The sequence below is a fragment of the Triticum aestivum genome, chromosome 5D (assembly GCF_018294505.1).
Source record: "Triticum aestivum cultivar Chinese Spring chromosome 5D, IWGSC CS RefSeq v2.1, whole genome shotgun sequence".
Lineage (NCBI taxonomy): Eukaryota > Viridiplantae > Streptophyta > Magnoliopsida > Poales > Poaceae > Triticum > Triticum aestivum.
This window is the reverse complement of record NC_057808.1, coordinates 435,604,889-435,631,778: the sequence shown is the minus strand read 5'-3', so window position 1 is coordinate 435,631,778 and position 26,890 is coordinate 435,604,889. Positions and strand designations below refer to the sequence as shown.

Here is a 26,890-nt window from a genome sequence, read left to right as displayed (position 1 = left end):
GAGGTCTTCGATGTTCGGCCAGCGAGCATAGGTGGAGGCAGCAAAGAGATGGAGTAGCGTCGACGCAGTGGTTGGTCGGAGACAGCGCGTGCAGGGGCGCAACGATAATCCGTGGTTGCACGGCAGTGCATGCGGGGAAAAGGGGTGGGCAGCGTGGCCGGTGCGGTGAGGCGGCCGGGCGGTTCGTTGGGACTACAACCGACACGTCCAAGCAGCGACAGTGCGGTGTGGGGAGGCGCAGCCGGTCCTTGGACAGACGGCTAGTCGGCGGGCGGTGTGAGTGGGCTTGGCCGGTTCCTCCAACCAACGGCGGGTCGGAGAGGCGGTGGGACGAGGCGGGGGTGGGGGATGAACATGAACTTGAAGGCGCCCTTAAACTTCAGCGGTTGCATTATATCAAAGTTTGCTGGAAGGGTCTTCGCCTCGTAGATGGAGGGCTTTTTGTAGAGATTAGTTAGTATCACGTAAAAAAATCTGCGCATACAGAAACCGTTGAAGAACCTTTTTTTATTCAACTTTTAAATCATAAGAATTTGTAAATACTTTCATCTTTAAATCGTACTTCCTCCGTCACATAATATAAGACGTTTAGAATTATTTTACGGTTATGGAACCATTGGAGATGTTCTTTGTATCGGTTTCAATCAAGAAAAGAGTTTGTATCGATTCCGATTTCAACCCGTCTGTATTAACAGCACTTCTGCTGGCGCTCCTCCAAGATGAAAATCCGTTGCCGGACGGCGCTCGACATCGACAGCCATGGCCTCGCAGCTAGAGTCACCGCCGCCGTCGCTGGCGCCGGCGAAGTATGGCCCGGTGGCTACCACCACCGCCATCACTGCTATAGCTCAGGGTAGACGACACGGTCCGGTCCGGCGGTCCGGCTCGTGGCCCGCTCGGCTCGGTCCTGGCCCGCTGAAAAAATTGGCCGGTCCGAGCTCAGGAATCCAGCCCGAGAAAACTTCGGTCCGGTCCGGGCTTTAACCGAGCCGACCGAGCGGACCGAAGAACGTGGCGGGGGCATGGCGAGAGCGTGGCCGGGGCATGGCGAGAGCGTGGCGGGCGCGTGGTGGGGCGTGGCGGGGGCGTGCCGGGGGCATGGCGGGGTCGTGGCGGGGGTGTGGCGGCCCAGGCACGGCGGGGGCTGAAGAAACTGTCGCCGTTCATGTCCGCCGCCGCGGGGGGCGTCGTCCGCGCGGCCACTGGACTCGCTGGCCCCGGAAAATATGTCCACTGGATGCGCCCCACTCGGATCTATTGTATGCACCAACGAACACGACGTGGGAGGTCCTGCATCGCCGCATCGGGCATCGTCTTTTTCATCTCCGTCCACCGGCCGTCGTGCCAAATTCGTCGCTGATGAGCTCGCTCTGGTGATCTTCTTGGCTCCTCTATCTCCCTCTGGAACTTCCAAAGCTGCCTCACATCTCCACGACGAGCCCCGCTGCCTCCAGCGCCCTCCCCGCGTCGCCATGCTCCGGCGCGTGCTCTGTGGTGAACTTCGGCCGGTCCAAACGAGCCGCTCAGTCCGGCTCGGGCTTCGTCCCTGCCGGTCCGGTCCATGGAAACAGGACCGTGACCCTGCTCGGTCCGGTCCGGTCCGGACCGCCGACGGCCGGTCCAAAGGACGGCTCGGTCAGGGACCGGACCGGCCCGGACCGTGTCCACCCTGAGCTGAGCTATAGCTGACGATGTCCTGCGGGAGATCTTCCTCCGTCTCCCTTCCCTCCCGAGCCTCGTCCGCGCCGCCCTGGCCTGCCGCACCTTCCTCCGCGCCGTCCGTTCGTCCTCCGGCTTCCGCCGCTGCTTCCGGGCGCTCCACCCTCCCCAAATCCTTGGATTGTACGAAGACCCATGGAAACCATGCATTCCTGCCTTCGTCCCCCTCCGTAGCCTTTCCGACCAAGACCTGACCGCCGCCGTTCGCGGCGCCGATTTCCTCCTCACCCGCATCCCGGAAGACAGTGGCGACCCCGGGTGGGAGATGCACGACTGCCGCTGCGGCTACGTCGTCCTCCACCACAAGGGCACCAAGCAGATCGCCGCCTACAACCCCCTCACGCAGCCGTTGGATATCTTCCCCCGCCCGCCCCAAGAGGCCAACTGCGATTCTCGATACCTTAATTTCCGCATCATCTTCTCCGGAGAGGACCAGAGGTCATTCCATGTGGTCTGTGTCCGTCGCCGCAAGTGGCGCCGGCGCATACGGGTTCGCATCTCTGTCTTCTCACCAGACATTAGGGTGTGGCAGGGTTTCTCGTGGGTAGAGTTCTCGACGACGCAAGCGCAACCAGCTGGGGAGGATGGAGGTGACAACAACAATGCCTACATTAACATTGCTACACTGGTCAATGCATATGATAGGTTATCCCGTTGTTATATCAAGAACCAACCATACATGCTCAACACCTCAATGCCGCATTTATGTCGAATTGATTTGCCGCGGCCCTTGAAAGATATGGACCCTAGACATGTTGAACTTGGTTGGACCAAGGACGGGAAGCCCTGCTTGGCTTGCATAGATGACTTCCATGCAAACAAAGGAACGCTTGCTCTTTGGATGTGGAGAGCCGACGACGGTGATGGTGTTGACAAATGGATGCCACACAAGGTTTTCCCACTGAATACGTTTATCGATGTCACTATGTGTTCGAAAGAGTACATCGTTAATGTAGATTTTGTGGCGGTGATCGATGGGTTTGCGTTCCTGTCTATTGATTATGCTATATACAGTGAGTGCCTCATATCCTTCTGCCCGGAAACAGAGAATGTAAACAAGCTCTTCAGTCATACATTGGACTGCAATATCCACCCCTACATCATGGCATGGCCTCCTTCTTTGGTAGGCAACAAGGTGAGCTCGTCGCCCTTGCTTGAACACGCTGGTGAAATTTCTCCAGACGTTTGGTAAATAAACACTATGCATTTAAGTAAGTTACTTGAAAGGAATACTGGATTTTTGTATAGCTATGAAAATCTGCCATCAGTTTCATATTTTGCAAGTCTGGTCAACTGTTATTTAGTTGGTTACACAGCAATGGCTTAATGCTGAGTCCAGTTACAATAGCACCAGCAACTCATACGTACTAGCTAGTACTATGCTCAATTGCAGATTGTATACCATATTTTAGCCTTTTCCATGTGGTTTGTGCAGCTTTTGTGATATCTGCATTGACATTATCTTTAGGCTAGAAATTTCTCTTCACTAAAATGTTGTCTACACAATGCTTTGTAATCTTTTGCTAAATAAATCTGTCTTGTACCATTTTCTATAAAGATCTATCTTGTACCTTTTTTATATATAAAGATCTATTTTGTACCATTGGAATCTATAAACCTTTGCACAATTTGTCTATATATACAAACACTTGAATCCTTACTTACACAGAAATCATTTTATGCCTCAGGAGGATTTAGAAACCAAAGTTACTGGAGACAATTTGGTGGATGATGGTCCTGTGGTCACCGAAGAAACTCCCTCTGTTCTTGTCACCGCATTGCGGTCATATAAGGAAGCTCTGATTAATGGCAATGGGGCAAAAGTTGCAGAGATAGAGGCATTTCTACTATTTATCGAGGGCGAGAAGAAGTCTCTAGTTGCAGAATAGAAAACCGCGAGACATTGTATCTTAAGGATAAGTGACGGTGTTGATGGCTACAGGAGAAGGGCAGAAAGAGAGAGGCTGTGACAAGTTGAACCAGCCTCTTTGGGATGACCATGTTGTATTTCTTCTGATGAGTCTTGTTTATATGTGTTGGTACTTCAGTTTCTGGACGGTGTGGCGATAACATCATCTGCTAGTTTCATATACTTGTAGGATAGCAAGGGAACACTGCAGGCATAAGCTACGGCTAATGAGGGTAACCATCAGTATGACTATTTGGCAAGAGACCAAATCATGAGCTTATCTTCCCGGAGGTTGCTATTTTACTGTGCATCACCGAGTTGACAGTTGAGACCCACTTTGCTTCTTGGCTTGAGTACTTATCTGCTGTGGATCTACTCTTTTTTATCTCTTCATTGCTCCTGTCCTTGTATGGTTTATCTCAGTTTTTTTTTTTTGAAACGAGGCAAAAGGCTTGCCATTTTCATTGACTAAGAAGAGAGTGAGAATTGCCCGGTTAATTAACGGAAAACCGGGCTAAAACCGATTATCTCAGTTTTATATCCTCTGTAACAGTTTTTTTCCCCATTATGGTTGTTGATTTCCTTCTGCTTGGTTTTACATCTGAAACGGGTAACAATGACTTTGAAAACTAAGAAGTTAATTCTGATGAAACATTAAGCATACAAGGTCCCGAACTGGTGCTTCTTCATCCCCGTTAGTAATTTTAGCTTCTTGATTCAACTAACTTGAGATCGTAGCGTTAATATATATTTTTAGGATATTCAGCCCATTGATGTGGGGGTGCAGGGAAGTGGGTAAAACAATGTATTCATTAATCAGAGGGCTTTTTCACGATACTCATATGACACTGGTGATGTGATGCATAATCAACTTTACTAATCACTTCTGTATCAACCGCTCATCATGTTGATTTCTGGAGTCCCTATGCTCTACAGCCAATAGATTCTTCTAGTATTCATCTTTCTTCTTAACTGCTTAACATCAACAGTTAAGAAAGAAAGATGAATATATTTAGGAACAGAGGGAGTAGTTCCTTTTTGTTACATGTTCTATTAATTATTCTCGTGTGAGTTAAAACAAATCCCAACTTTATCAAACGGGAAAAGAAATTTCCTATGGATGCCCATGAGAAGTCAAAATAATATTTTTGAAGTCCTGGTTGTTCAGTTTAGGTCTTCTGGATCAAGCATGGCAAGTATATTTCATTAATCCCCAGTAATAATTTAGGATAATGTTTTCTAGGCTATGCAGTACTCAAATAACTACATAGTATCCTTTCATCTGAATGAACAAGTGGATATTCTGTACCTAGTAAATCAACTTGTCTTTTCATCTAAATGACCAAGTGGATATTTTGTATCCAGTAGATCAACTTGCATATGTAGACAACGTTTATAAGTTTAGATGAGGTTTCAACTTTCATAAGTTTCGAATTACTTTCAGTTGACTCAAAACGAAATAAGAGAAATGAGCTCTAAAGACAAAAAATCGTTTTTCTGTTAATTTAGTTGGCTCGGTTGTTCTTGCTAAGGGTAAGTTCAGTTTGCAGTTATAGCGTTTGCTTCATACCTCAGAGATTATGCGATTCAATTCCAGTTCTGAGCCTTGTGCCCCTTCCTTCCAAAAATCTACTGCTTACATAGTTTACAGATGATCTTTAATGTGGATGATGACAAAAACAATTGTTAGCTGTGCTGAATGCTTGATCAAGAAATGGGAAGATTAGTCATCCAATACCAAGAGAAAGAGATAAAATCTGGGCCTAGCAAACAATTCCAAGACTTGGCAGCAGATGCTATATCCAGTACTTCTTCCTGAAGGAAGGGAAAAGAACTATTCCATGCACATAACAACATTTTGAGGAGATTTATTTGGACAAATTGGACATATGGGTAATGAATCTCGACTTGACGAGCTTTATTTGTCAAAATAACAACATGCCGCGTATAGATGCTAAATGCATGCTATGAGATTGACCATAGGGAGGCTTAAGGTCTAGTGGCATAGAATGGTAGCTGAGGAGCAAATGCATGATCAAATGGCCCTGTGGTCTCGAGATATGTTGCTCGTGGTGGAGGTGGCGACAAGCGCAATGACCGACTTGTGCTCTTTTTCACTGATGGTGGAGGCGCCGGGAGGCGCAATGGCCACGCTAGCCTCTTTGGCACCTCCGGCGGAGGCTGAGGCAAGCGCAACGGTCATGTCATGCTCTCGTGGTGGAGGTGGTGTCGAGGGCATTGATTGCACCATGCTCTTTTGCGTTGGTGGTGGAGGCGGTGTGCGCAATGGTTGCATCCCGCTCGGAGGTGGTGGCCTTGGTACCGGCGAGATCCTAGCACGGGGTGGGTCCGGCGTCAGAGGTATTTTGCTCTGTCGTTTCACTTGCACACCAACTTTCGGCGCTTTTTGGGCTGCATACCTAGCGCCCGATCCCCTAAAAAGGCCATAAGGGAGCTCCCTTACGGCGGACCTAGCCGATCCCCTAAAAAAGTTAACGGAGTAAAAAATTTACTCCACCTCCCTATTTCCCCAATTTTTTTCCTAAATTTAGTCCAACTTTGCTCGGCCGAGTAAAACTGAGCCTCTCCCTCCCGCGCCGCACTGCCTCTCGCCCCCCCTCCACCGCCATTCATGACCTCCAAGCCGGCCGAATGGATATCCAACACCCCTCGTTCAACCCGCCGTCCGCCAGCGCCGGCGAATTGCCGCCGGAATCCACCGACGCGCCGCCGTCGGTGGCGAAACAAAGTTTGTGGATGAGATAGAACCACTGCATCCAAGCGTCGGCTCCAACTGCGCCAATGGTGTCCGGCGTGGCCATCGCGTCTCCGACAATGGCAGGCCGCGTTCCCGGCACACCTACCGGGGGCAAACGGTCTCGAAAGCCGATGGCGGCGGCGGCGCTCGCTGAGGCGGCCTCCAAGAAAAAGACCGCGGCGCCGGCACGTGCAAGGCCTACGCCTCGTGCGGCAACTCCGGCTGCCCCTACGGCGACTGCTCTGGCGCGAGCGGCGGCCGTGGCCGGCAGCAAAAAACGCGTCCGCCAAGTGCTCGATGAAATGCCAACAAGGTAAATAACTCATGTCCCGTTGGAATTCGATAGTGATTGTTTGTGATCGGTAGTGAGGCTTTATGGTGCTTGCTTTGACATTGTAGAGCGGAGATGGCCACACCCGAATTCCTCGCATCGTTGGAGTCCTCGGCCAATATTGGCCTTGATGATCTTAACTATGGTGACTCGTTTTTCGATCATGCGGCCACCCAGGACATGGAGGATGTCGAGGAGGTGGTGGCCGAGGAGGAGAAGGCGGTGGAGGTGACCGAATCAAGCATCAAGGCCGCAAGGACCCGCACCCAAAACTTCAACAAAAGGAGGACCTTGCACTTTGCGATGCTTGGTGTGCCATCTCCATGGATGAAACGATCGAAACAGATCAAACCAAGACCATGTTTTGGGAGAGGATCACCGACTTCTACAACTCCTCCGCGGACGTGTGATCAAGCCGTACACATGGTTTGCTTGGGCATCGTTGGAGCACCATCCATGATCAATGCAACCGATGGTCCGGTTGCATCGACCAAGTGAACCATGCTCCACCGAGTGGTGTGCAAGTGGCGGAGTATGGCCCTTACATCCAAGAGCTATTCATGCATTGAAACACCAAGTTCGGCCACAAGGCCTTTACTTTGCACCATTGCTACAAAGAGCTATGAAAGAATGAGAAGTGGATCCAAAGAATTGCGGAGACCACTCCGAAGAGTTCAAGGTTGAGCATATCCATTGAGGGCAACGACGAGGTTGATGAAGATGCCAACAATAGACCAGAAGGAAACAAGATCGCAAAAGAAAGAAAGAAGAGGAATGCATTTAGTGGCACTTACAAGGATGAACCTGTGGCAATGATCAAGACAAAGAAGGTGTTGGCGGCCGAATGCAAAGAAGACAAGGTGGAATGAGCTCAGGGCCTTCGAGGATGAGAAGTGGAAGACCAAGATGGCGGCCGAAGAGAGAAAGTTGAAGGCCGAGGAGTGTAGGCTTGCACTCGATGAGGAGACGATTCGTGATGCGAAGAACGCCGAAGAGCGTGCTATCATGTTCATGAGTCCAAACAATGGATAAAACCGCAAGAAAGTATTGGGAGCTCACTCGTGGATAAATCTTGGCCTCTCTTCGGAATGTTGGTGGTGACCGAGGGGGTGGTGATGGTGCTCATGGTGATGGTGGCAGAGAGGGTGGTGGTGAGGGTGATGGTGGCCGAGAGGGTGGTGGTGAGGGTGATGGTGGGCGAGAGGGTGGTGGTGAGGGTGATGGTGGCCGAGAAGATGGTGGTGAGGGTGATAGCGGCCGAGGGGGTGGCAACCTTGATTTCTTTGCGGATGACCTCGTTTGAGTGGTGGTGGCCGAGAGGGTGGTGATGCATGCCAAAGATTGGCTTGATCCACAACATATACATGCTATGCTTGTGGTGATTTTGAATCAAACATTGTGCTTGAAGTGATGTCTTTTGGGTGAACTTCGCATGTTTAAATTTGAAAAACGCGGTGATGAAACTTTATATTATGACGTTTATTGCTATGCATGTTTTAATTTGAATGTTTTAAGATATGTATTGTGTTTTGTTTGAAGTTGATGCGGCTAGGATACAAAATCTAGACAATTTTTTACCGCACTAACTTTTAGGGGATCGGCTAGGTGCGGCCACCGTTAGTGAAGTAAAATTTTACTTCACTAGCTTTACTCGGCCGTTTACTCCCTTAAGTTTTAAGGGATCGGTTAGAAATGCCCTAACCTGCCATGACATGTTTAGGCTGACAGGGCGGTCAAGATGGCTAGGACGAAGAGTGATTTCATCTTTGCTAACTAAATGCTTGCTCTCAAGGATATCTCATGAGCTCAACTTATAGTGAAAATGGTGGCTGACCGTTGACCCACAACTTGTTTGGAAACTAGTGCAAACTTGGGTGGCTGACTTGACTTGCACTTGCTTGGCAATCCGGTGACACGGTAACACCTCCTAGATCAGATCAGAGGTCACACATCGCTCTTGTCTGGCATCCAATGTGTCCTTCGGAATGAATAATACCAAGGTGCAATAATACCAATGTGTCCTTTAGATCAGAAGTCACACTTTCTAGTCCGAAAGAGGCATACCAAGGTGCTTGATTGGGAGTTCATTAACTGGCAGTTGGAGTCTTCTTGGGGCAAGCTGATGAGTGAAGAACCTCCTCCAGAGGCCATATTGATAGGTGTAACTCCATTCTATTGCCATTTACTCCAGCTTTTAGTCCGGTTGCCCTGTGAAAAAATGTCCAAAGCTGCCTGATATGATGACATTGAGCTTAGTGGCACAAGCTATGTTCGAGGAAGACGATGCCATCGTCATCAGGAAACAAGGAGGCACGCGCGCACTAGCTAGGGAATATAATGTGCAAATTGCCGATGCTAAGGCAGGAACAAATACGAATGATCAGTATATATGTTGCAGACAAGGTATCAACTGAAATTTCATACCCATAACCAACACATACAAACAATTTTCGCAAACAGAATTCAGACAAAAAAGCTCATCTAATAAGAAAAATGTTTGCTTGTAAGAGGGTTCTTATCATCCCCGAATTACAACAAAGTAAAAAAGTCCTCTTATCTCTGACACTTTTGCTTCACCACCATTGATAAAAGAAATTGCAAGATTGTGACTGCTGAGACAAGAGAGGAGGGAGTTTCTCTGGTGCCCGCGAGACCAGCGTCCACAACACTGTCCAGTCACCTTGGTTTGTGATTCCTCCTGAGATGTAAAAGAATAGTTCAGTGTTAAGTAAGGGATTCAAGTATTTATATGAATAAACTGTAAAATGCTATAGATAAAAAAGATAGACAAGCTTAGCATCCACACAAGCAATGGAAATGAAATAAGATTTGTTACACCAACGACGTCTCATTCTCATAGTGGTTAGCATAAAAAATATTATTTAGACAACACTTCAGTGAAGACAACTTTCCAGCCTCAAATAATGGCAGTGTGCAGCACCTAATTTCCTTGTGCTATCATATTATCCACCCTAACGACAAACAACAGGGAGCACAACATGCTCTTTTTATCCTTGTCCTATCATAAAACCTGCATAGGATGACATGCTAAATACTGCATCCTCATACTAAGTTACACAAAATCAGACATGAGTATGCCTACTATATCAAGACCTAGAATCAAGCCATTGTTGTATAACAAATAATAAATGAATCAAAAGCAGTTGTTCAAAATTCCCAATGTGGAATTGATGGCAGTTTATCACAACTATATGTTTGAAGAAACTTTACCAGGATCTTCAAGCACGGGCTTGCCTGTTGCACACCAAAGAAGAAGGCCACGCCATGAGGTAGGGATGAGCACGGCTTGCACATGCATCATCAAAGAGATTGGTAAGCTCTGCTGTTTCCAAACATAGGGATAGGAGGGACTCTGTTTGCGCATCATATTAATAGACAGGTACACAAAGCCATCGATAACCACCTCAACCTGCACTCTGGCATCATCCTCTGTTGAAGACTTGGTGGCATCAACAAATTTACTCAGTGGAAAAGTATCTTCAAGCATCCATTTCTCAACACCGTCATCATTTGCTCTCCAAACTCAAACAATAAGCATTCCTTTCTTTGCACCAGAGTCATCTGCGCCAACCATACAGAGTTTCCCATCCTTGGCTGACCAAACCTAGATTGTGTATAGTATCTCTCTCCCACTAACGGCGGCAAATCCACTCTAGAGAATTGTAGTGTCGTGGTGTTGAGAGCGACTACATAGGCTCAAGTTGTCTGTTTCCAATAAATGAATCCTTTCATTGGCATACCAGGGTAAAAATGGCGAATGTCATCATCATCCTCAGGTTATGGCGGCGGGGTCTCGACCCACGGCAAAACCTGCCACTTCCTAGTGGTTGTTGAGAAGACAGCGATGTATGCCTCCACATGTGGTGCCTGTGGGCGATGGTGTTGGACACAGACCATACAAAACACCCCCTGGTCCTCTTCCGAGAAGATAATGTGGAACTCAAGGAAGGAGGAGCGGGAGATCTCGATGGGCGGCCAGGGGATGAGATCAAGTGTTAGCGTCAGGGGGTTGTAGGCAACGATCTGAGAAGTGATCTGATTGATGAGGACAAGGTAGGCTCCATAGAAGCTCTCTAGATCCCAGTCGGGAGAGGAATCGATGTCTTCCGAGAGGCAGGTGAGTGAGAGATCGGAGCCACGAATGGCGGCGGATATGTCGGGGTCGGAGCAGTTGCGGAGGGGGGCAAAGGGAGGGACGTCGGTGTAGCTAGATTGAATGAAGAAGCCAAGGAGTTCGGGCGGGTGGAGCGCTTGAAAGCAGCGGCGGAAGGCGGGGGACAAACAGATAGCTTGGAGGAAGGTGCGGCAGGCGAGGGCCACTCGGATGAGGCTCGGGAGGGACGGGAGGCGGAGGAAGATCTCGTAAAGGAGGTCATCACCGAGAGCGGTAATGGTGGTGAGAGTCGGTGGCAGACGTTTCACCGGATACGGTGGCCCTAGTTCGGAAGTCATGGCTGTCGAGTTCGAGCTCTAACAATGACGGTGCATTTTAGTTTTTAGAATGAAACAACATACACAAGGGAGGGGGAAAGGAACAAGTTGTTTTGTTTGGCACCAACAGTTTGATTTATAAGGGAATGGTGTCAATAGTTATCGAATATTAATATGGATGAGAATCATATTTATATTGTGCCGATCACGAATATGGGAAGGATAAATATTGAATACGGTATGGTAATAAATATTTCATTAAACATTGAATATAAAAGAACAACATAAATAATGTTTGCACAATATGGAGACAACTGGAAAACTGCTAAGTTAGGATATCATTTACAATTATTTATTTCATTCTATTATAAGCATGCCACGCTTAAACCGATATTGACCTGTTACATATGAGCCCCAATGTCATTGTAATTATGTTGGATACACGTTGAGTGAAGCCAGTTCACGATATGTTGTGCGGAGAGATAAGCAGATGGCAGCTATTCAAGAACTATCTAAGATACTATCCGGTTAAATATCGGTCAGTGCCAAATACTATATCTATATATGCAACCAAAAATCAGCATCTGAATAGGAATCATATTATAGTAACCGATTTTCTTGCCACAGAATGTCTGAAGGCTATAGTTTGGATTGTCGGTTGGGAGATATCCATACCATTTTTGCCCCTGTCGCTAGGTCGTTTCTGTTAGGAATGGGCAACTACATTCACAGGAGGGCCAAGGGCCAGTACATATACATGTGTATGGTAAAGTGCAAGAGAGACTATACACATCTAACACCCCCCTCAAACTCATGGTGGATCAACAACACTGAGTTTGGAGAGAAGAAAACTATGCTGCGCTTGAGTCTGTGCCTTCGTGAAGAAGTCCGCCAACTGTAACTCAGAGGGCACATAGTGAAGAGCGAGAGTCTGATCCTGCACAGCAGCACGCACAAAGTGGGCATCCACACCGATGTGCTTGGTGAGCTCATGCTTCACCGGGTCACGCGCAATACTGATAGCACCAGTACTGTCTGACAATAAGGGAGTCGAGGTAGTAGCAGACACACCAAAGTCCTCAAGTAACCATCGTAACCAGATCACCTCAGCCGTCAGCATAGCCATGGCTCGCAACTCAGCCTCTGTACTTGAGCGAGAAATGGCAGTCTGTTTCTTTGTCTTCCAGGCAATAAGAGAGCCACCAAGAAAGACACAATAAGCAGACAGCGAGCGTTGATCAGAGGGATCACTAGCCCAGGTAGCATCAGAGTAGGCCTGGAGCTCAAGAGAGCTGGAGCGGGGAAAGAATAGGCGCTGAGAGAGCGTGCCACGAAGATATCGTAGAACACGGAGGAGATGACTATAGTGGACAGAGGTGGGGGCTGAAATGAACTGACTCGGGATATGAACAGGATAGGAGATATCAGGACGCGTAACAGCAAGATAGACAAGACTGCCAACAAGGTGACGATAGCGAGTGGGGTTAGGGAGAGGGTCACCATCAGAAGCATGAAGCTGAACGTTGAGTTCCATAGGAGTCACAACTGTGCGCTCATCACCGAGAGCAGCGCGAGCAAGAAGATCCTGAATATATTTTTCTTGGGAGATGTAGAAGCCATCAGAGGTCGAGGAGATCTCAATCCAAAGAAAATAGCGAAGTGGACCAAGATCAGTCATGAGGAACTGGTCGCGGAGGTGAGCCTTAACAAAGGCTATGTAGTCAGAGTCGTCACCAGTGATGATCATGTCATCAACATAGAGAAGGAGCAGAGTCCGACCACGAGGAGACGTGTGAACAAACAACGCAGGATCATGATCACTGGGCAAGAAGCCAGCGGCAGTCACCACAGAGGCGAAGCGCTCAAACCAGGCGCGAGGGGCCTGTTTAAGACCATAGAGGGAGCAGCGAAGTCGACAGACCAAACCATCAGGAGCATAGTACCCCGGTGGTGGCTGCATATAACGTCCTCACGCAACTCGCCATTAAGAAAAGCGTTCTGAACATCAAGTTGAGAGATAGACCAATGACGAACAGAAGCAACAGCAAGAAGAGTGCGAACAGTGGTCATGTGGGCCACAGGAGCGAATGTCTCATCATAATCGCGTCCCTGCTCTTGCTGAAAACCACGGGCCACAAGGCGCGCTTTGTAGCGCTCAAGAGAACCATCAGAGCGAGTCTTAATCTTGTAGACCCACTTGCAGGTGATGTGACGGACACCGAAAGGGAGGGAAAACAGATCCCATGTGCCAGAGCACTCAAGGGCAGCAAGCTCTTCGGCCATCGCAAGCTGCCATTCAGGCTGAGTCATGGCAGTTCGATAGGAAGTGGGCTCAGCAATAACAGAGAGACCGTACCGATCAGGAGAGTAGCGATCAAGCGGGGGGCGAGGCCGAGCACGGAGGTTATGAACCGGGGGAGGCGTTAAAGGAGGTGCACCAGAGGTGGAAGGCGCATCAGGGGAAACATCCTCAGAACGAGGGCGACGAGTATAGTGAAGAGGAAATGGTGAGAGAGGGCGACGGACTGGAGATGATGGTGGAGAGTTGGAGGAGGAGGATGGGGAAGATGGTGTCGGTGGTGAAGGAGAAGGAAGGAAAGGTGCAGGTGGAGGAGGAAAAACATGAGGAGGCACATAGCAAGGTGTATCAGGGAGAAGAAGAAAAGCAAGATCGTCCATAGAGAAGCTCGAGGTAGAAGGACGTGGGTAGTAAGAGCGAGACTCGTCAAAGGTCACATCACGCGAGATGCGCAAACGACGACCAACAGGATCCCAGCAGCGATAGCCCTTGTGCTCATCACTGTAGCCAAGAAAAACACACTCAACGGACTGAGCAGTCAGTTTGGTGCGTTCTCGCGGGGCAAGAAGGACATAGCACACACATCCAAACATACGAAGAGCTGAGTAGTCAGGAGAGCGACCAGTGAGACACTCCATAGGAATACCACCCTGCAGAGCAGTCGATGGCTGTATGTTGATGAGATAGGTGGATGCAGAAACAGCCTCAGCCCAAAAATGGGGTGGGAGAGAAGAGGCAATCATCAGAGCACGAGCCGTCTCAAGTAGACGACGATGCTTACGTTCGGCAACGCCATTCTGAGCATGTGCACCAGGACATGAGAACTGGGCAAGAGTACCCTGTTCCGTAAGAAAACCACGCAACAGCTGGGAGATAAACTCACCAGCGGAGTCAGCACGAAAAGTACGAATGGGCGTGGAAAACTGGGTGTGAACCATGGCAGCAAAACGTTTGTATATAGAGAGAACCTCGCTACGAGATTTCATAAAGTAGAGCCAAGTGTAGCGAGAGAAATCATCAATAAACAAGATATAGTAGCGGTGACCACCTTTCGAATCAAAGGGAGCAGGACCCCATACATCAGAATGAACTAAGTCAAAAGGACGCTGAGATACCGACTCACTGGTAGGATAAGGTAACTGGGTCTATTTGCCAAGTCTGCAGCCATTACAATGTAAAGAAACATCTCCAGATACAGATCCTAAGAGGCCCTGGCGAACTAAAGAAGACAAGCGAGAGCCACATATGTGACCAAGGCGATGATGCCACTGCTGGAAGGACGCAGACGAAGAGGCAGCAAGAGCATGGGAGCTGGCTGAAGTGGTGGCAGCGGAAGGAACACAAAGCCAGTCAACCTCCCAAAGGCCCTCTGACTCACGGCGCCGGGGGCCAGCACCAACCAAAGCCTTGGTGCGACGATCCTGAATGGAGCAAGAGTCGGTATCAAGAATGTCACGACAACCAGAATCAGTAAGTTGGGCAGCGGAAAAAAGATTCATGGTGAGGCGAGGAACATGTGAAACACTAGGAACAGAAAAAGATGGAGTGGAAAGAAGACCACGGCTAGCAACAGGAAGAGGTGTGCCATCAGCGGTAAGAATATTAACAGGCGAATCAAGAAGTTGGAGAGAAGACAGCACGGAAGAATCAGAAGACATATGAAAAGAGGCTCTAGAATCCAGAACCCACGAAGATGTACCTGACTGTGTAGATGCCTGCGGTGGTGGAGCAGTGGCTGCAGTCACAGTAGCAGCGGAACCGGTCGACGAAGAGCCTGAGGAAGCTAAGAGACGCTTGAGCCTCATAATGTCCTGGTCAGTGAGTGACGGGGTCGAGGAGGATCTAGGAGTCCCACTGGAAGAGGAGCGCCTCTGGTCTCACTTCTTCTCACGGCAATCAGACTCTGGGTGACCTGGCCGAGAGCAGTAGCCACAGAAGGTGTCACGGCGCGACCGGCCCCTCTCAGCATAAGAAGGACGACCCACCCCCCTGAAGGAGTAGGCAGGAGCGGTGGAGCGGTGAGGCGAGCAGGTGGCATAGGGTCTCTTCAGCACGAAGCTCGGCAAGTACCTCCGAGATAGGAACACGACCACGAGCGAGCAGGTGAGCACGTCGAGGCTAGAACTCAGAGCGAAGACGAGATAAGAACTCGTGAACCCACTGAAACTCCAAATCGGACCGTGTAGTCTGACAGCAACAGCAAGTTCCACAAACGACGGTCCGAAGAGAGTCAAGCTGACACCAGATGGCAGAGCACTGTGAATAGAACTCATCAACAGAGGAATCACCTTGCTGGAGTGCATGCTCCTGGCGCACCACAGATAGGTAGAGAGTATCACCAGAGGGTTGATAGCGCTGACAGAGATAAGACCACATCGCTGCAACTGTGCCAAGTCCCATGAACTCCGAGGCGAACTGAGGAAGGGCACTCGCAATAAGAACAGCAGCAGCACGAGCATCATCATTGCACCACTGAGTGTAAGCAGGCAGATCATCACGATAGGCAGAAAGGGCATCCGAATAGGCTGACATCTGCTGATCATAGGCATCAACTGTAGTATCATCGAGAGCCTTGGCGGCATCACGATCAGCCTGAGAAGCATCAACAGCAAGAAGCGGCGGTGCTGGCGGGGTAGGAGCCACTGGAGCAACAGGGCAAGGCGGACAGGGGACCTCGCCAGGGAGAACACCCCACAGAAGGAGACCGCGCATGTGGATACGCATAAAGCCCGCAAACTCGGCATAGTTGGTGCCATCGAAGATCACCGAGCACCGAGGAACGACGACATAGCCCGAAGAAGACATGAGGAGCTCTCTTTTTTTGTCAACTGCTACAGTAGACTGCTACAGGAGACCCCGATCCAGATCGGGATCGGCTCGCGCTGGCTCGATCCAGCCCCGATGGAGGAAGCGGGGGGGGGGGGGGGGGGAGGGCGAGCGTGGGAGGGGCCGGCCCTGGGCAGCACCGGCTGCACCAGGAGGCGGCCAGGGGCGGCAGGGCGCGGGGAGGTGGCTGCCGGCCGCGGCCGAGCACGGGAAGGCGCAGGGCGGCGCGAGGCAGCAACGGCAGGCCGCGGCCGCGCTCGGGGCGGCGCGGGACAGCGACGCAGGCCGCGGCCGAGCTCGGGGCAGCGCAGGCCGGGGCGAGACGGCGTGGCGGCGGGGAGGGAGAGAGCCGGGGGCGAGGGAGGAGGTGGCCGGCGCCGGTGACGAGGTAGAGGGAGGCCGGTGACGGGGGAGCTAGGCACAGAGCTGCGAGCGTGCGGGAGCGGGAGAGGAACCTAAGCATCTGATATCATGTTAGGAATGGGCAACTACATTCACAGAAGGGCTAAGGGCCAGTACATATACATGTGTATGGTAAAATGCAAGAGAGACTATACACGTTTAACAGTTTCATCCCAATCACACCTACGCAAAGGTGATCTTGAACCTCGTCCTTACTGTGACAGTTAAACAAGGTAAGGGTTAGGAGGTGGAAGGGCCAACGATGTAGGAGGAAAGACTGATACTCCTTTAAACTTAGAAGGATGGCTCAACCTGAAGTGGACCCATGGTGGCAGCGGAGCGGTTGAGGCAAAGCACCGTCGGCCGCACAAGTGCGAGAAGATTAGTGGCGTGGTGGTTAAGGAGACAATTGTGAGTCCATGTGATATGCATGGGCGGCAACCACAAGCCCCTATCATTATCATAGGCAGGAGAGAGGTCGAGACGACAGCGTTCGCTACGCCACTGTCCGGGACATTGGAGTAGGAGCCAGTAATGGTTGTGGTGTGGTTGAGCCTCATCCGCCCATCCACGTGTTGCCTCATGATTCACCTCGTTTACAAAGGTGAAGAGTGGCAATGGTTGTCTACTGGAAAGTCAAAGGGAGAGAGCAGAGAGAACCAACTATCGGACTGGACGTCTACAGGGTGGCTGTATCCAAACACCACGGATCAAAAAGGCATGGCTGGAACTTTGACGCCTTCAGTCTACCATGAAAACAGAATATATATTTTCAGTGTAAAGCAATATTTTTTGTCGATAGCACCTGTGGTGAGTTCGTCAATCTTAATTTTCCACAACTCTGGTCGCAGTACGCATTCTGTCAGTGTGCTGTGACTTGTGTTTTTAAAGAAAAGAAAAAAGTCAAAGCAGAAGGAAAATCTGGGAGAAAAAAATGAAATCAAGGGGGCACAGGCCACAAATCTAAGGGCTCTCGCCAGCGGCAGTTCTACGCCCATGTACGGAGGGCGTTGCATGCTCTCCAGCGCCATGGCCATCCTCGTCCATTCAGAGCCAAAGTCCTCACAGGTTCCATCAACAAATTACGATATCTTAATCATGCAAGGGTTGCAGCTGAGGCGATCACGGCACAGAGGATTTCAGTTGCAGAGCAAATACCTCAGCAGCAATGGTGACCGGAGAGCTCCTGCGTACAATTTGGGCTCACCCACATATTCAAGGAGAATCACACCTCGTCGCGAAGCAGCAACCAACCATATATGCCCTTTTGCTCCAGGAGTCACATACCTACTTTTAGAAATAATAGCAAAAAATGTTGTTTATTCAAACATCATATATGAGCTAAGAAAATATTTGCCGCTGAAATTTGAGTGCATCTAGAAGGAAAACAGTGTCTGCAAAAGAGGCCTCAAGGTGAACACAAAATTGGCCACATGGGAACACTAGAATAGCTTCTTCTCTCTCTTTTTTTTCTTTGTGACTGGGAACACTAGAATAGCTGGAGAAAAATGGAGAAAGAAACTATGAACTGGAAACCAAAGGCTCAAAGCAATGAACAGCAGAACCCCAAGCAGCTAAGAGAGCAAGAAAAATACTGCAGTAGAAGAATGTATGGTCAGTGAATCCTGGAATCAAAGAGAGCAAGATAACTACATGTTGGGCCAACCAAAACTGTGATAAATGACTAGACGTTTTCTTACTCACTTTGATGTATCTCCACATCAATAGGTCAACAGCACGAAAAATAAAGAGAAAAGTCCATATTACAACCCTGAACTGCCACCAAAGTCGAAGATACAACCCCGAACTCCAAAACCGTCTAAAAATCAACCCCGAACTCTGAAAACCGGACAAAAACCGACCCTGGCATGGTTTTGACTCTGTTTTGACCGGTTTTGACCATTGACTGCCTAGTCAGCAATCCCAGTCAGCCTAGTCAGATAAATAAAAAAGATCATCTCTCCCAGCCAGTCACTTACATGTGGGACCCACAAAAAATAAAAATAAAAATCTCTCCTCAACCCAGCCCTGGGCAGAGGAGGGCAGCAGTGGAGGCCGATGCATGGACGGTGGTGGAGCTCCGGCGAGGTGGCAGCGCAAGGCGGCGGCCGGAGGTGCTCTTGCGCGTGTGCTCTTGCAACTGAGTTCCTTAATGGAAAAGTGAGTTTAGAGTCAAATGATAAAAATACTGGATTGATAAGAATACAAATAGTGGACCCATGATGGACAACTACTCAAGATAAGAATAAAGGGCCTGAAACTCAATCCACAGCAAGATAGCGTAAATTCCATGGCTTAGCCTCTTGCTAAATAGGAAACTAAAACATGACCTTTTCACAGCATCAAAAACTAAAGTACCAGCGCATTTGTATAAAAGCTCATCTCATGAGAAAAAGTACACCATGATCACTCCAAACAGGCTAGTTCTCAACCGGCAAAGGTTTGGCCAAAGACAAGATATCAACAACTTCCACTCATGCATTTCCCATCAACTCTCTTTCTTCCTTTTTCCTAAAGCTATTGAAGTCGACACTTATTCTCAATATAAGATCGCACAAGGTTGTCAGTTATGCATCATATGTAGTGATTTTGCTTGCCAGAGTTGTTATCATCCTCAATACAAAGTGAAAAGAACTCTACCTCCATGACTATTGCTTCATCGTCGTCAAGCAAATTTGTGTGATTGCGGCGCTGTGACAAGAGCAGAGGGAGTTTCTTCTGTGCCCACAGAACCAGCATCTTCTACACTGCATCCAGTAATCTTGGTTTGTGAATCCTCCTAAGGCACAAAAGGATATTTGAGAGTAAGTAATGGATTCAAGTTTTTGACAAACAAACCGTGCAATGCTATAGAGTATAGATTCCAATGATAGACAAGTTTAGCATCCACAAGAGTAAATGAAAATGAAATAAGATTCGTTACACCAATGTCATCTCATATGATCTGCCCAAATGGCAAACGATAGGGAGCATGACAAGCACTCTATATCCTTGTGCTACCATAAAATCTGCACAAACACATGCTAAACATTGCAACCTCCTACTAATATAAAATCTGTAACTGAACTCATGTACTATGAGTTACATGAATCAGACATGATAGTCTGCTACCTTATCAAGAATCAGAATCAAGCAATTGATGTGTAAGGAATAAATAAAAACAGTTGACCAAAATTGCAAAATGTGAAATTAATGGAAGATTATCACGACTACACAATACTCCAACTCACAAGTAACTTAACAAAATCTAAGGAGCAAACATCTGAAAATGCTTTACTGGGGTCTTCAAGCACGGCCTCACCTTGTTGCATACCAAAGAAGGAGGCCATGACATGATGTAGGGATAAGCAGGGCTTGCATATGTATCATCAAAGAGCGTGTTTAGCTCTGCTGTTTCCAGGCAGAAGGATATGAGGGACTCAGTATAATCATCATACTTAATAGACAGGTACACAAAGCCATCGATAACGGCCTCAATCTGCACCGTGGTATCATCCTCTGTTAAATACTTGTCGGCATCAATAAATGTACTGAGTGGAAAAGTATCTTCCAGCATCCATTTCTCAACACCGTCATCATCAGCTCCCCAAACATGAACAACAAGCGTTCCTATATTTGCGTCGGAGTCATCTGCACAAACCATGCAGAGCTTCCCATCCTTGGTCTGACCAAGCTTGAACAGCGTAGGGTCTATCTTTCGCAAGAAATGCGGCAAATACACTCTAGAGAACTGCAGTGTCACGTTGTCGAGAACAAGTAGATAGGCTTTACTCTTGTGTTTCCAGTAAACGAATCCACTCATCTGCATACCAGGGCAAAAGCCGAACCAGTCGTCATCCACAGGCTGTGGTGGAGCCGGCCATGGCAAAACCTGCCACTCCCTGGTGGCCGGTGAGAAGACAGCAACACACACCGGCACCTTCGAAATGTTCCGAAATTGGACACAAGCCATTCGGAACACCCGCTGGTCCTCCTCGGAGAAGAGGATATGGAACTCAAGGACTTCGATGCGGATCTCCTTGGGCCGCTGTGGCTGGGGGAACAGACCCTTGCTGAGGATCTCCCTGAGCGGCGTGGGGAAGAGATGCAGCGCCTGCGTGAGGGGGTTGTAGGCAGCGATCTGGTCGGTGACATTGTTGGCGAGGACGAGGTAGCCGTCGTGGCAGCGCCTCAGCTCCCAGCCGGGGGTGGAATCGCTGTCTTCGGGGAGGCGGAAGAGGAAGAAATCGGAACCGCTGACGGCCGCGGTGAGGTCGGGGTCGGAGCTTCTGCGGATGGGGACGAAGGGAGGGATGGCTTCCCGGCCGGTTTCACGGAAGAAGCCAAGGAGCTGCGGACGGTGGAGCGCCCGGAATCGGCGGCGGAAGGCGGGGGACGAACGGACGGCGTGGAGGAAGGTGCGGCAGGCGAGGGCGGCGCGAACGAGGCTCGGGAGGGAGGGAAGGAGGAGGAAGATCTCGCAAAGGAGGTCGTCGCTGATATCGGTAATGGTGGTGGGCGCCGTCGGTGGGCATTTCGCCGGCGGCGGTTGCCCGAGCTCGGAGGCCATGGCGCGATGCGCAACAGTTGGGCCTGGACTATGGTATAATAGCCTGGGCCGGGCATGGGCTGTATTTTCTGTGGGCCAGCATCCAGCCATTGCAGCTCTCTCTTCACCTAAAAAAAGTTGTCTGTGGGATCAGTGAGAAGGGGAAGAGGGAGGTGGCGATTACCACCGGCAGCCGCCATGAGAAGAGGAGGAGGCACGTAGGGCGTGCGTTGACACGTCTCTGTCGCTCCCCACGTCGCAGACTCGTGCAGCGACAACGGGCTGGTGCGGGTGCGCTGGGAGGCGACACGTCTGGCTCCTATCTTTTTATGGGTAAGGCTGATACTAGTGCCTCACTTTTAGTCCCACATTGTCGATCCACAACAGTTCACATCAATTTAGAAGTGTTTTCCTCAGCAAGGCTATCAGCAAGTAGCAGTAGAGTCGAGATAGAGAGCAGTATTGGATGCAATCTAGGTCTAAGAGGGTGAGTAGAGGGGGGAGCTATGCCCGTGGCGTAGGTAAGGGGGGCTATACTTGACAAGGCAGTAAGAGCGGGGGTAGGAGGCCGGGTATGCCTATCGGTGCATCCAGCTGGGGGTAGGGGGAGGGCTATGATTGCCCTGAGCTGGGCACCAGGAGTGCATAGGGAGGATAGTGTTGCAATTCTCAAATATTTTTGTTTTTTTTGCCATAAAGTTCAAATGTATTGAAACATATAAAAAATTAAAATGGTAAACTTTGTTACATGAGTTGTTGGCACGATTGAGACAATTTTGATGGTTGCATATTTTGGAAAGTTACAAACTAAATTTAGTGATTTGTATTTCAAGTAATTACTATGTAACTTTTAAACTAATACGTCTTTCCATGAAGAGGCATCGTCTCACCAAGGGGTGTGTCTTCCCGTGAAGAGACATTTTTCACCAACTAATGTGTCTTTCCAGGAAGATATGTTTTTCACCAAGACAATGTTCTTTTGAACCAAAGGGTGTGACTGTTCACAGGCACCAACTGTCATCTTTCAGCTAAGGAACGTGTCTTTCCAAGGAGAGACATCATTTCAAAAAAGGTGATGGCTATTAACCAAAGGATATGAATGTTTGTATGCTCCAACTTTCAAGATTTAACGGACTTGATTGATCCTCTTTTTGCCAAAAGGACTTGATTAATACTTTATATATAATTAAGTAACGGTTCTTTGTAGCATGATGTGGCTTAACATGTATGCTACTCCCTCCATTCCACAATGTAATGCCTATAAATTTTTCTAAAAGTCAAACTTTGTAAACTTTGACCAAGTGTATAGAGAAAATTGTCTACATCTACAATACCAAACATGTATAATCTGAAAATATAACTCATTACGTATCCAATGATGTGCACTTGGTATTCTAGATGTGCCTATTTCTCTCTATAAATATGGTCAAAGTTTGTAATGTTTGACTTTTGTAAAAATCTATAGGCACTACATTATGGATCGGATGGAGTATATTACGGGTCAGTTTTAGAATAAACTAGTATAAAGCCCCCGCTTTGTTGCAATATTATTATATGTTCTGTAAATTTGTTTTCAACTTTTATAAATTTATTGCATTTTTAATCAATGAGCTGTGAAGTTTAGATATCATCGAAGTGCATAAACAAATTGAATGGTGCGCTACATTATTTTTGGCATAGTTAATTCAATTTCACCATCCAAAAATAATAATTACCAAGGGAGATGTCTCTCCACGAAAATTTACCTTTTTACCAAGGGACATGTCTTTACATAAAGAGACATCATTCTTTCACCAATTGATGCATTTTTCAATCAACGGACATTGGTCATCTCTCTGTTGCCTCGATCCTCAATTCTACACTGGTAAAAACCGTACTCATCCTATATTTAGGAACGGAGGTAGTAGTAACAATCTACTCATTTCAATATTTCTCTCACCTCTCGGTGGAAGTACACAGGCCTGAACCAGCGGCAATTTCATTTTGGTAACGCTATTCAGCTGACGTTCCTCAGGAGGAGATAACAAATCAAACATTTTTTATGACAACTTATATTGTTGTGAGGATGAAATACTTTAGTTCGCAAGTACAGCAAATACTAACAAAAAAATGAACCAAGACAGATTTGTCATGTTTGGTAACTAAATTCGTCATCCTCAATCAACATAAATTGCCATGCAAATCGTTTGCAATTGTCATCCTCCCCAACGAATGTTTGCTGGCTAAGCCGGTTCTTTTATTTTGATATCGGACGACTGCAGCGGCACAATATCTAGTCTAACCGTACATGATTTTACCCACATCCACTTTGCAAAATGGAAAAAAAAATTGGCGCGCCCACAACGTTCCCCACGAGAGAACCCTAGCGCTGCCACCTACAGGTATCAATTTCCCATTCCTCTCCTCATTGCCGCCGGTGTGGGTACAGCCGGGCGAAGCCCGTGCGACGTGGGCGGCAGCGAGGCTTTTCCTCCTCGTCCATGTGGACTCATGGGTGGTGCCTGGCGGCCCTCTATGGCAGGGGCGCGAGCATCATTTCGGCCTCCAGCAGGGTGAAGCGGTGCCGGTACTAGCGGCGGCTTCGGTATGACAAGCTTTTGAATCTGAAAACAAATTTGTTATTAAGCAAAATGCTTATTCTTTTTATTATAGCCGAGCAGCGACTGATACTAGTGCCCATTTTTTCTAGCTTCGTCCCTGCCCAAAATAAGTGTCGTTGATTTAGTTTGTACTAAATCAGCGACACTTATTTTTGGGGCAGAGGGAGTACATGTTAATACTACCTCTGTAAACTATTATAAGATGTTTTAGAGTGTCGTTGATTTAGTTTGTACTAAATCAGCAACACTTAATTTTGGGGCAGAGGGAGTACATGTTAATACTACCTCTGTAAACTATTATAAGATGTTTTAGATCAACTATTATAAGACGTTTTAGATCTAAAACATCTTATAATAGTTTACAAAGGGAGTAGTTCTTAACGTATGCAAGCGGACATGACAAAGCAAATCTACACAAACTAAGCTCATTTCTCTTTGTAGTAAACCCCTAATAATTACTGCTGAACTTAAATAACTCTCTAGAACTTCCAAAAACAAGCCAAAAAGAAAACAATCAAAAGGAAACTGAGTTCCATAATGGAAAAGTGGGGTTAGAGTCAAATGATAAAAATTACTGGATTGATAAGGATATAAATAGTGGACCCATGATGGACAACTAGTCAAGATAAGAATAAAAATAGTGCACCCATGACAGACAACTAGTCAAGATAAGAATCAAATGGCCTGAAACTCAATCCACAGCAAGATAGCATAAATTCCATCAACTCTCTTTCTGCCTTTTCCCTAAAGCTATCTAAGTTGGCACTTATTCTCAATTTACGATCGCTCACAGTTGCCAGTTATGCATTGTAGTGATTTTGTTTGCCGAGTTTTTATCATCCCCAATACAAAGTAAAAAAAAAAAACTCTATCTCCATGACTTTCGCTTCATCGTCATCAATCAAATATGTGCGATTGTGGCGCTGTGACTAAAACAGAGGGAGTTTCTTTGTCATGCTCCCACAGAACCAGCGTCCTCAACACTGCCTCCAGTAATCTTGGTTTGTGAATCCTCCTAAGACCCAAAAAGGATATTTGAGCATAAGTAAAGGCTTCAAGTTTTTGACAAACAAATCGTGCAATGCTATGGAGTATAGATTCCAAGGATAGACAAGTTTAGCATCCACAAGAGTAAATGGTAATGACATAAGATTTGTAACACCAATGCCATCTCATATGATCTGCCGAAATGGCAAACGATAGGGAGCATGACAAGCACTGTATATCCTTGTGCGATCATAAAATCTGCACAACACATGCTAAATATTGCACCCTCCTACCAATATAAAATCTGCAATTGAACTCATGTACCATGAGTTATGCGAATCAGAAATGATGGTGTGGTACTTTATCAAGATTCAGTATCAAGCAATTGCTGTGTAATGAATAAACAAAAAACAGTTGACTGAAATTGTAAAATGTGGAATTAATGGCAGATTATCACAACTATACAATAATCCAATGCTCGGAAGTAACTTAACAAAATTTAAGGACCAAACATCTGAAAATACTTTACCGGGGTATTCAAGCACAGGCTCACCTTGTTGCATACCAAAGAAGGAGGCCATGACATGATGTAGGGATGAGCAGGGCTTGTATATGTATCATCAAATATCTTGTTCAGCTTTCCTGTTTCCAGGGAGAGGGATATGAGGGACTCAATATGCTCACCATACTGAATACAGAGGTACACAAAGCCATCGACAAATGCCTCAATCTGCACCGTGGAATCATACTCTGTTGAAGACTTAGTGACATCAACAAATTTACTCAGTGAAAAAGTATCTTCCAGCATCCACTTCTCAACACCGTCATCATCGGCTCCCCAAACACGAACAACAAGTGTTCCTATCTTTGTGTCAGAGTCATCTACCCCAACCATACAGAGCTTCCCATCCTTGGTCTGACCAAGCCTAAACAGCATATGATCTATCTCTGCCAAGAAATGCGGCAAGCTCACTCTGGAAAATTGCATTGTCGCGGTGTTGAGAGCGAGCACATAGGCTTGGCTCGCGTGTTTCCAGTAAACGAATCCATTCAGCTGCGTGCCAGGGTGGAACAAGCGATTGTCGCCTTCAGGTAGTGGCGGGGTCTCCACCCACGGCAAAACCTGCCACTCGCTGGTCGCCGTTGAGAAGACGGCTAGGCTCGGCGTGTCCTGGTGCTGGACACAGACCATACGGAATACCCTCTGGTCCTCTTCCGAGAAGAGGATGTGGAACTCAGGGGAGATGGAGAAGATGATATCTTCGGGCGGGTGGGGGACGAGATGCAGTGCCTGCGTGAGGGGGTTGTAGGCAGCGATCTGGTCGGTGGCATTGTTGACGAGGACGACGTAGCCGCCGTGGAAGCTCTGCAGCTCCCACCCGAGGGTGGAGTCGCCGCTGTCTTCTGGGATCCGGGTGAGGAGGAAATCGGCGCCGCGGACGGCGGCGGCGATGTCCGGGTCGGAGCGGCTGCGGAGGGGGACGAAGGGAGGGACGGCTTCGCGGCCGGGGTCGCAAAAGAAGCCAAGGATCTGCGGCGGGTGGAGCGCCCGGAATCTGCGGCGGAAGGCGGGGGACGAACGGACGGCGTGGAGGAAGGCGCGGCACGCGAGGGCGGCGCGGACGAGGCTCGGGAGGGAGGGAAGGAGGAGGAAGATCTCGCAAAGGAGGTCGTCGCCGATAGCGGTAATGGTGGTGGGCGCCGTCGGCGGGCGTTTCGCCGGCGGCGGTTGCCCGAGATCGGAGGCCATGGCGGCGGAGAAGACGAGAGACGAGCGGCAGGGGCAGCGGCAGCGGGCCTTGTCCATGTATAGCTAACCAGGCCTGGGCCGGGCTGTGTTTTCTATGGGCCAAGAGTATACATCGGAGCACTGCTTTTCTACGACTGTGAAGCCCAGCGTACAAGTGCCAAAATACCATTATGAAAAACCAAAGTGTCAAAATAGCACTTCTCTCTCAGTTTTTCAGGCCACAATAGCACTCCCGTTAGATGTCAAACAAATTCTGTGAGTCAAACCGTTAGCTCCTTGTCACTTTTCCTGGTATTCCCAAAATGCCCCCGGTAAACCTAAAGAGATAT

The 26,890-nt window shown here is 48.3% G+C and overlaps 3 protein-coding genes across 4 annotated transcripts; 1 reads left to right on the top strand and 2 right to left on the bottom strand.

The window, feature by feature from the left end:
* Window positions 1–759: 759 nt before the first annotated feature.
* Window positions 760–4,021, top strand: LOC123120835 (uncharacterized). Its single transcript, XM_044540822.1, has 3 exons — window positions 760–853; window positions 1,686–2,854; window positions 3,408–4,021. The coding sequence occupies exons 1-3, from the start codon at window positions 760–762 to the stop codon at window positions 3,606–3,608; spliced, it is 1,464 nt and encodes a 487-aa protein (XP_044396757.1). The 3' UTR covers window positions 3,609–4,021.
* A 14,096-nt stretch (window positions 4,022–18,117) lies between these two features.
* Window positions 18,118–21,318, bottom strand: LOC123125332 (uncharacterized). Of its 2 annotated transcripts, none has more exons than XM_044545846.1 (3): window positions 19,998–21,318; window positions 19,337–19,475; window positions 18,118–18,844 (listed from the first exon to the last, which is right to left on the bottom strand). In XM_044545846.1, the coding sequence occupies exons 1-2, from the start codon at window positions 21,243–21,245 to the stop codon at window positions 19,362–19,364; spliced, it is 1,362 nt and encodes a 453-aa protein (XP_044401781.1). In that variant the 5' UTR covers window positions 21,246–21,318; the 3' UTR covers window positions 18,118–18,844; window positions 19,337–19,361. The 2 variants fall into 2 exon arrangements, with proteins under 2 accessions (XP_044401781.1, XP_044401780.1); XM_044545845.1 differs by having other exon boundaries at window positions 18,119–18,836.
* Window positions 21,319–24,478: 3,160 nt separating this feature from the next.
* Window positions 24,479–26,623, bottom strand: LOC123122451 (uncharacterized). The gene is made up of 2 exons (XM_044542654.1): window positions 25,365–26,623; window positions 24,479–24,839 (listed from the first exon to the last, which is right to left on the bottom strand). Exons 1-2 carry the CDS (start codon window positions 26,616–26,618, stop codon window positions 24,777–24,779), a joined length of 1,317 nt encoding a protein of 438 aa, XP_044398589.1. The 5' UTR covers window positions 26,619–26,623; the 3' UTR covers window positions 24,479–24,776.
* Window positions 26,624–26,890: the final 267 nt, after the last annotated feature.

What these genes read in the sequence shown, in the direction of transcription:
- LOC123125332 (XM_044545846.1), bottom strand. Translation starts at nt 21,245, where the DNA reads ATGGCCTCCGAGCTCGGGCAACCGCCGCCGGCGAAATGCCCACCGACG. An exon ending in CTTCTTTGGTATGCAACAAG is followed by an intron (nt 19,476 to 19,997) that starts GTGAGGCCGTGC and finishes TTTGTGCCTTAG; the next exon opens with GAGGATTCACAAACCAAGAT.
- LOC123120835 (XM_044540822.1), top strand. Translation starts at nt 760, where the DNA reads ATGGCCTCGCAGCTAGAGTCACCGCCGCCGTCGCTGGCGCCGGCGAAG. An exon ending in CATCACTGCTATAGCTCAGG is followed by an intron (nt 854 to 1,685) that starts GTAGACGACACG and finishes GCTGAGCTATAG; the next exon opens with CTGACGATGTCCTGCGGGAG. An exon ending in CTTCTTTGGTAGGCAACAAG is followed by an intron (nt 2,855 to 3,407) that starts GTGAGCTCGTCG and finishes TTTATGCCTCAG; the next exon opens with GAGGATTTAGAAACCAAAGT.
- LOC123122451 (XM_044542654.1), bottom strand. Translation starts at nt 26,618, where the DNA reads ATGGACAAGGCCCGCTGCCGCTGCCCCTGCCGCTCGTCTCTCGTCTTC. An exon ending in CTTCTTTGGTATGCAACAAG is followed by an intron (nt 24,840 to 25,364) that starts GTGAGCCTGTGC and finishes TTTGGGTCTTAG; the next exon opens with GAGGATTCACAAACCAAGAT.